The sequence below is a fragment of the Coregonus clupeaformis genome, chromosome 13 (assembly GCF_020615455.1).
Source record: "Coregonus clupeaformis isolate EN_2021a chromosome 13, ASM2061545v1, whole genome shotgun sequence".
NCBI lineage: Eukaryota > Metazoa > Chordata > Actinopteri > Salmoniformes > Salmonidae > Coregonus > Coregonus clupeaformis.
In genome coordinates, this window is record NC_059204.1 from 43,960,642 (window position 1) to 43,970,790 (window position 10,149).

The 10,149-nt window shown below is 42.3% G+C and overlaps 1 protein-coding gene across 2 annotated transcripts in view; it reads right to left on the reverse strand.

Annotated features, from left to right (window-relative positions):
- The window catches only part of LOC121579546 (gamma-aminobutyric acid receptor subunit rho-3-like), a 30,067-nt gene extending 23,236 nt beyond the window's left edge, over window positions 1–6,831 (reverse strand). For both annotated transcript variants that reach the window (XM_041894233.1, XM_041894232.1), the window contains exons 1-5: window positions 6,339–6,831; window positions 5,128–5,240; window positions 1,436–1,503; window positions 361–584; window positions 17–99 (exon numbers count right to left, since the gene is read on the reverse strand). In XM_041894233.1, coding sequence (XP_041750167.1) covers window positions 17–99; window positions 361–584; window positions 1,436–1,503; window positions 5,128–5,240; window positions 6,339–6,481 — 631 coding nt within the window. In that variant the 5' untranslated portion in view covers window positions 6,482–6,831. The remainder of the gene's footprint in view (window positions 1–16; window positions 100–360; window positions 585–1,435; window positions 1,504–5,127; window positions 5,241–6,338) is intronic.
- Between the last annotated feature and the right edge of the window lie 3,318 nt (window positions 6,832–10,149).

Genomic DNA, 10,149 nt, shown 5'->3' on the forward strand with positions numbered 1-10,149 from the left:
ATTGTTTTATACTCACAGCTCTCCAGTTCCAGAGAGCATTTCTGTGTGTCCAAAGGAAAACTACTGAAGTCCATGGCGCAAAGAGCAGTCACAGTGATCCTGAAACACAGTGCATAGTCAATAACACAGCAGTTTCAGAAAACAGACCGTGGTAATATAATGTGGTTGGCAGAGAGATCAGAACTCTCTTTGATAGGTGATGCACTTCCTCTTTTTTTGTGGATATTTTAGGCTGAAAGACACAAGATGGACTACTCCCCCATGTTTCTTATGTGTACAGAGCACCAATACTATCGAGTAGTACACTACAGGCTAAAGGCCTTATGGTCCCTGTGTTAATGGAGGACATTCTCATTGTACCTGACACTGTAGAGAATGTTGCCATCAGGGTACACCCTCAACATGATGTTTTCCATGGTCGTGTCATGGATGAAGGAACGCTTGGAGTGGACAAAGAACACATCCGGCACCCAGATCTTCTTTACCAGCCGAGCGTCAAATGTCCGGCTCCTGTTGCTGCTGGAAGGGAAGGCCAGCCGGTCGTCCTGCCAATAGTGTCTCAGGTACAGAGTCATGGTGAAGTCCTATACAAACACACCAACACAAACCAACGCTCAGGTCCAATGGACAAACTATCACATAATCAAAATGTGGGTAATTGCGCAATGATGGCAGTAAGACTTATATCTCAATAATGGTTCACGTGGATTATTTGTATACAGGGTTACGAGCGACAGGGTCATGCAGGTTAATAGTGTTTACAGTGCTAATGTTTATTGTGACCAGAACATCAATGATCCATTAAAGTTAGAGTCCAGAACTTAGTGGAAACAATAGCATAACAGTAAAGTGGTCATCCCAGCCCTGTTTTGGAAAAAACTGAGGGATGGGCCTGGAGATTGTGACCACTCTTAAATTCATAGACTGAGCTATGTATACAAGGAATGACCATCCATGATATCTGAATTATAGTTTTAAACACGTTTTGACACTATATTAGTGTTTGTTTACATTTACATTGTTTACAAACCTTGGAGTAAAATAATCTATTATTTTAGGTTCTGATGGGGTATGACAGTATGACTGAACTTATGAGGCATTTATAAGTTATATTCTTCAAGAATTAACAGGTATAAAAAAATGTATAGAGCAACTAAGGATTCTAGCTTTAAATCAATACATGTTTTGACTGTTATTCCCCGACATTAAATTGGGGGCAATAGAGTGGAATAGAGTTCCACCACTTTAGAATGAGGGAGAGTATGAGAGGTTGTCTCACTGTGTGTGAGAATGAGGGAGAGTATGAGAGGTTGTCTCACTGTGTGTGAGAATGAGGGAGAGTATGAGAGGTTGTCTCACTGTGTGTGAGAATGAGCGTGAGTGGCGGTGTGTTAGTCACATACACACACAGCTAAAGATACTTATCGACACTTACCATGTTGACTTCAGATATACTGTCAATGCTCTCCACCTGCACGTCTATGCCCACAGGAATAGCTGCCCCTACAGGGGTGAAGTAAACAGCTTGAGATTTCATACGTCTATCCTGACAGGGCAAGCACATTGAATGTTAGGCTGTGTGGCTGTGTGGTAATCATATGGTAGTCCTGACGCAAGGCCTTAGAATGTCTGACTCAGCCTGAAACCAGCCTCACTGGTTTTGATTTGCCTTTGACCTATCACACATATATCATTTTACCTATACTGTTTTTTTAAATTTAAATTTCCTCTTCAAGACCTAAATATTTGTAAATCAACCCAAACACTATAAAGTTGGGACAATATTTGTGAATAAGAGAAAACCCCAAACAATGGTGTCACTGAGGATTTTGGCGCTATGCTGGGTCTCAACAGATATACTGAAAACCTGTGGTCCCACTGGAGGTTGTGGTGTTGCAGGACATCATCAGCTAAGCCCTATGTTGTGATTATCCTGTCCATTTCCATGTAGATACAGGGTCATGACATCACTCTCCATGCTAAACACAGCTGCAAGCTAATGGGCCCCACATAACCCCAAAGACACACCAGTAATCCCACACCTCCCCTCCCCACAGACACAGCATTATCATCTCTCAGGGACGCAAGAGATGCTCTGTCACCAAACTCAAAAATTGATTTTCTCTCCTTATAGCCTTTCCTTCATAAATCCTAATCATATTATACCTATTGCATTAATCTATAATCAAGTTACATCCATCTATAATCACAGCCATGGTCAGGAGGTTTTCCTGATAATGTGACCTGCCCAATTTCATTTCAACATTACAGGAATTACCTTCCTCCATCAACCCCACCTCGCTTAGACCACACAGACACAAACACAGAGATAGTTCGGAATAGAAAACATCCAAATGGAAACACAAATGGACATAAATCCATAACATGCCCTCACACTACATTTACAAATATGTACCTAAACTGCCATTAGTACTGCCTACAATATAAATGTTATGTAAGTACATGTTTCAGTGACAGTTGATTTACAGTGGGACCCCACACACTGACACACATGCAAGCATTCATAAACATGATCAATAGTTCATTATAAACTGGGTGGTTTGAGCCCTGAATGCTGATTGGCTGAAAGCCATGGTATATCAGACTGTATATCACGGGTATGACAAAACATTTATTTTTACTGCTCTAATTATGTTGGTAACCAGTTTATAATAGCAATAAGGCACCTCGGGGGTTTGTGGTATATTGCCAATATACCACGGCTAAGGGCTGTATCCAGTAGAGTAGTGACCTGAGGGCACACACTTAATGTGTTGTGAAAAGTGTAATGAAATGGAATGTCACGTAATATTTTGAATTGTATATAATTGCCTTAATGTTGCTGGACCCCAGGAAGAGTAGATGCTTGCCTTGGCAGCAGCTAATGGGGATCCTTAATACATACAAATACAAAATCCAGGCACTCCGCGTTGCATCGTGCTTAAGAACAGCCCTTAGCCGTGGTATATTGGCCATATACCACAACCCCTCGGGCCTTATTGCTTAAATATAATACTGTCTGATCATCACCTAGTGAACATACTGCTGTTGTACTGTATGCATGGAACTCTTTGCTGCCCTGGACTTTCCAGTAAGATGCAACATTTGGTATTGTTTCAGAAAGCGTGGCCTATAATCCAGATTACAATAGTTCTAAAAACACATCTGTGTACTCGGCCGCAGGCTGTCATTGTCTGCTAGGCTCTGCAGACAATCTGGGTCAGTGAGCTTTTCTGGGGATGGGGTGTTATCAAAGATGACACTATAACCTATATTCTGCTCCAGGAGAGAGCATACAAGCTAGCGTCAATGCTGCCTCTTACAAAACCTAAACTCTGTGGCACGTCATGGACTATCTATAATTCTACATCTGTAACAAATTACTGTAAGTAAAGCTCTATTACCCCCCTTCCTCTCTTGCTCTTCCCTCTTCCCTCTCTCAAATGACCCTTGATTTTCCCCATTCAGGCTTAATTAATGAGTCCAACCCAGAAACCGTGAATAGATGGCAGCATTCGCGCAAAATTGAAAGCGCAAACTATCGCATTTAACCATGTCAAGGTGACTAGGAATATGGCAGAATACAAACACTGTAGCTACTCACTCCGCAAGGCAATTAAACTGGCAAAACATCAGTATAGAGACATGAACCCCGCCTTGTGCATCTTGGTCCTGGACTTCCTGACGGGTCGCCCACAGGTGGTGAATGTAGGAAACAACATCTCCACTTCACTGATCCTCAACACTGGGGCCCCACAAGGGTGCGTGCTCAGCCCCCTCCTGTACTCCCTGTTCACCAATGACTGCGTGGCCAAGCACGCCTCCATCTCAATCATCAAGTTTGCAGATGACACAACAGTAGTAGACTTGATTACCAACAATGATGAGACAGCCTACAGGGAGGAGGTGAGGGCTCTGGGAGTGTGGTGCCAGGAAAATAACCACTCACTCAACATAAAAAAAACAAAGGAGATGATCGTGGACTTCAGGAAACAGCAGAGGGTGCACCCCCCTATCCACATCGACAGGACCGCAGTGGAGAAGGTGGAAAGCTTCAAGTTCCTTGGCGTACACATCACTGACAAACTGAAATGGTCCACCTACGTGGATAGTATGGTGAAGAAGGCGCAACAGAGCCTCTTCAACCTCAGGAGGCTGAAGAAATGTGGCTTGGCTTGGCACCTAAAACCCTCACAAACTTTTACAGATGCACAATTGAGAGCATCCTGTTGGGCTGTATCACCGCCTGGTACGGCAACTGCACCGGCCGAAACCGCAGGGCTCTCCAGAGGGTGGTGCTGTCCGCCGAACACATTACCGGGGGCAAACTACCCGCCCTCCAGGACACCTACAGCACCCAATGTCACAGGAAGGCCAAAAAGATCATCAAGGACATCAACCACCCGAGCCACTGCCTGTTCACCCTGCTATCATCCAGAAGGTGAGGTCAGTACAGATGCATCAAAGCTGGGACCGAGAGAATGAAAAACAGCTTCTATCTCAAAGCCATCAGACTGTTAAATAGCCATCACTAGCACATTAGAGGCTGCTGCTGTCTATTGAAATCACTGGCCACTTTAAGAAATGGAACACTAGTCACTTTAATAATGTTTAATGTTTCCCATGGAGGGCCAGTATAAAAAAGAAACAAAAAAAGAAACAAAAAAAAACAAAAAAAAAAGGTATTCACAACTGTAAGTCGCTCTGGATAAGAGCGTCTGCTAAATGACGTAAATGTAAATGTAAATGTACTCATCTCATATGTATATACTGTATTCTATAATATTCTACTGTATCTTAGTCCATGCCGCTCTTTCATTGCTTGTCCATATATGTATATATGTATATATTCTTAAATTCCATTCCTTACTAGATTTTTGTGTATAGGGTATTTGTTGTGAAATTGTTAGATATTACTTGTTAGACATTACTGGACTGTCGAAGCTAGAAGCACAAGCATTTCGCTACACCCGCAATAACATCTGCTAAACACGCATATGTGACAAATCAAAATTGATTATGATTTGACGTGGTGGGAAAAAGCACACACACACACAGTCACATCCAAACTGCACATTATCGTAGTTCAACCCACCAGGCTAAAGGATATTGGGTGGGTGGTCTTACCTCCAAAGCCAGGCCGCATTGCAAAGTCATGGTCCTCGATACGGAGCAGCTGTTCAGATTTAATTAGCAGGGACTTGGTGCTGTCAGACTTTTTCATCTTAAAGTCTATTCGTCTGAGGAGAAAAGAGGACACAGATCAGCATATCGGATGTTTTATTTCCTAAGAAATACACACACACACCAACTGGCACGCGCACTGGCACACACACACACACACACACACACACACACACACACACACACACACACACACACACACACACACACACACACACACACACACACACACACACACACACTTAAGGAAGCAACATCTGCTCTGGGGTGTTTGCTGTTTAGAATAATTAATTGCACTTTAACCATCTGATTCAAAGTAAGAGTATACATGATGTGAGAGCTCTTCACTAATGATTCAGCAGCAAACTGAATCAGTGCTATTATGGTTCAATAATTGGTCCTGGGGGATTATATAGACTTCCCAGAGTTAGTCTGGGTCAAAGGACATAATGAATAACTCCAATTTGGTTGACAACACATCCTGCATCATCACTTGCAATGTTTCTAAATAGCATCATACGATAAACTTCAGTAAACTTATATTTTCATTTTCAAAATACATAAACATGTCTGCTCTAATAAATCATTCCCATACCACCCAAAAACAATCAACTCCCCTATTATTAGAAATGATATTCAAGCGTACAGTCATCCCCCTTATTAACACAACTCCCCCCTATCATTACCCACAAACTACTGCTTTTCTCTTACAATATGTCACCACCAAAACACAGCTTCCCAGACATTACCTCTAAGCCCCTGTGGTAACCTCACCTGCCCTGGCCTTTATCCACAATGCACTGCAGTAATGACATCTGTCCCAGCACACATTGGAGATAATTCATGCTACCATGGTAAATTCACCATCAATATTTAAAAAAATTCATAGAGATTAGATTGATACATTCAATCCATGAATAGCGTTCTGTGATGAACAATACATCTCCCCAAAAAATAACCTTTTAACCATATCAATCAGACAACAGATCAACAGAACAGTAACATCCTGTGGTGTGTGTACCAAATGTAACCTTTCTACCAGAACTATACACAAACCGGCTTCAAACCAAACAGAACAGATAAGCAAACAGAACCCTTGACAAGAACATGAAACAACAACTCCAGTGGGGCCGCACCCTCAGACTCTGGCTCACCCTCCATGTTGGTTCTTGCTGTTCTCCCCAAGGTACACGTCCTTGTGCCTCCTCTTGTTGGGTTGGTGGCTGCCGTTGAGCAGCGTGACAGGCCACAGCCAGGCCAGGCACATCAGCCTGAAGGCCAGGAGCACCAGGTTCATGTCTGGAGCTGGAAGAGCAGGAGCAACCAGGAGGTGCTCCCACTGCGTCTTGAGTCTATCTCCCAGAAATCCTCCAGCAGGTCAGTGGGACGCCACGACTGTCCCTGTCCGGTGACCCATCCATATCCCAGCAGCAACCATATACACCTCACCACACACGCAGAGCTCTGAAAGATCTTTGTTATCCAACCCTCTGTTACATGCTGCACGTTGATCCAGGCATCCAACGATCAGCTCCAGTGCCACAAAATGTGCCCCCAGCTTGTGTTTTCGCCTGCCTGTGCCCTAGTGCCAGTCCCTCTGACTTGTGTTTCTATGCTACTCAGGGCACATGCTGTTGTTCCTGCTCTCCTCTCTCCACTCCCTCTGATTAAAATCAAATATCAATTTATTCATATAATGACAAAGGAATGACGTTAATTCCTCTGTAATCTTCTTATGTGTGGTCGCTGAAATCTTTCAGTAACCTACAAACTGGAGCCAGGGGAGGGCGGGGTGTGGATAATACAACCAACAGTTTCTAATCATGATTTTTCCCCCAGATAAAAATAAAAAGCTTGTAGCTCACAATCAGTGTATGCATCAACAATGTTCCATGGAATTGCATTGAGATTGTGATGGCAGCAGGATTAGATTTAGAAATACAGTGAGCTTCAAAAGTATTGGGACAGTAACACATTTTTTGTTGTTTTGTCTTGTACTCCAGCACTTTGGATGTGAAATGATACAATGACTATGAGGTTAAAGTGCAGACTGTCAGCTTTAATTTGAGGGTATTTTTTTATCCATATCGGGTGAACTATTTAGAAATTACAGCACTTTTTGTACATAGTCCTCCCATTTTAGGGGACCAAAAGTATTGGGACAAATTCACTTACAGTGGGGAGAACAAGTATTTGATACACTGCCGATTTTGCAGGTTTTTCTACTTACAAAGCATGTAGAGGTCTGTAATTTGTATGATAGGTACACTTCAACTGTGAGAGACGGAATCTAAAACAAAAATCCAGAAAATCACATTGTGTGATTTTTAAGTAATTAATTTGCATTTTATTGCATGACATAAGTATTTGATCACCTACCAACCAGTAAGAATTCCGGCTCTCACAGACCTGTTAGTTTTTCTTTAAGAAGCCCTCCTGTTCTCCACTCATTACCTGTATTAACAGTACAGGTGCATCAAAGCTGGGACCGAGATAATGAAAAACAGCTTCTATCTCAAGGCCATCAGACTGTTAACCTCTTAAGGATCTGACCCTTTTTAAAAATTTTCGCCTCAAATGACATCCCCAAATCTAACTGCCTGTAGCTCAGGACCTGAAGCAAGGATATGCATATTCTTGATACCATTTGAAAGGAAACTTTGAAGTTTGTGGAAATGTGAAATTAATGTAGGAGAATATAACACATTAGATCTGGTAAAAGATAATACCATCTTTGAAATGCAAGAGAAAGGCCACAATATAATATTGCATTTTAGGCGCAATGTAGATTTTGGCCACTAGATGGCAGCAGTGTGTGTGCAAAGTTTCAGATTGATCCAGCGAAGCATTGCAATACTGGACATTGCAAGTCTGCCCTAATGTGCCGAATTGGTCAATTGATACATTTTCAAGTACATAACTATAGAGAACATACAAAAATGATATGGTAATACAAAATGTAAGTTTACACACTCCCAGGAATGTCATACATTATGGATCATTAGCTTATACACTAACTTTAACACATCTAGAGGCCGGGCGGGGTGGGTGTGGAGCCAGAGACAGCAGGGGTTCAAACTGTAGAACACAGTTCCTACATTTGAATATAAAAATTGATTTAATCAAACAAAACTATGCTACATTTTATCTCTGGGACCCTTAGGATGACAAATCAGAGCAAGATTACTGAATGTAAGTGCATTATTTACCTTCAGAGGTGAATGTATCAAACCAGTTGCCGTGATACGTTTTTTGTTGTTGTGCACTCTCCTCAAACAATAGCATGGTCTTTTTTCACTGTAATAGCTACTGTAAATTGGACAGTGCAGTTAGATTAACAGGAATTTAAGCTTTCTGCCCATATTAGACATGTCTATGTCCTGGAGAGTTTGCTGTTACTTACAACAGTCATGCTAATCACATTAGCGCACGTTAGCTCAACCGTCCCGTATATGGGACACAGATCCCATAGAGGTTAAACAGCCATTACTAGCACAGAGAGGCCTACATACAGACTTGAAAATCACTGGCCACTTTAATAAATGGAACACTAGTCACTTTAATAATGCCACTTTAATGTTTACATATCTTGCATTACCCATCTCATATGTATATACTGTATTCTATACTATCTATTGCATTTTAGACTATGCCACTCTGATAATGATAATGACATTGCTCATCCATATATTTATATATTCTTATTCCATTCCTTTACTTAGATTTGTGTGTATTAGGTTTTTGTTGTAGGACTGTTAGATATTACTTGCTAGATATTGCTGCACTGTCGGAACTAGAAGCACAAGCATTTCACTACACTCACAATAACATCTGCTATCCATGTGTATGTGACCAATACATTTGATTTGATTTGATTTGATTCAAACCTACCCCAGTGTCTCCCAAATGCCAGTGATTTAAACCTCACAGTCATGCACTCTGCTACCCCCAAATATTTATATAATTGCACTTCATCCTCCTAGATCCTCCTCTTAACATCTGCAAAGCATCAACATCCAGCTAATCTGGAGGTATGGGAATAGATTGCCAAATGCCAACCATGGAATGTTGAGCATCTGTGAGCCAAAATAAGGTGAGGGAGAGATAGAGGAGCTATAGTTGAGATAATAAGCAGGATAATGAAAGAGGAACAGAGAAATTGGTGGATTATTACAGGAATATTAATAGTAATAAGTATTAGTATTTACAGGGGCATAGGCACAGGTGGGCCATCCACTGGGGAGCCAGGCCCACCCAATCAGATTTGTATTTTTTTGCTCTACTTGACAGTGTTCCAAGTCTTTTTACCTAAACACAGTACTTTACTTGGGCAGCAGCTCACTGGAACTGTTTACCGGCACCTAAAATGTTATTCTGCTTGAGTTCCTGCACCTCCCATAGAATATTAGCTCAAAAGCATTGAGGAGTCCCTGTGCCCAAGAACGCCAAGGTAACCTGCCTAAATGATTACCACCCCTTAGCACTCACATCTGTAGCCATGAAGCACTTTGAAAGGCTGGTCATGGCTCACATCAACACTATCTTCCCGGAAACCCTAGACCCACTCCAATTCACATACCGCCCCAATAGATCCACAGATGACGCAATCTCAATTGCACTCCACACTGCCCTTTCCAAACCTGGACAAAAGGAACACCTATGTGAGAATGCTGTTCATTGACTACAGCTCAGCGTTCAACACCATAGTGCCCACAAAGCTCATCACTAAGCTAAGGACCCTGGAACTAAACACCTCCCTCTGAAACTGGATCCTGGACTTCTTGATGTGCCGCCCCCAGGTGGTAAGGGTAGGCAACAACACATCTGCCACGCTGATCCTCAACACAGGGGCACCTCAGGTGTGCGTGCTTAGTCCCCTCCTGTACTCCCTGTTCTCCCACGACTGCGTGGCCAAGTACAACTCCAACACCATCATTAAGTTTGCTGACAACAGCGGTGGTAGGT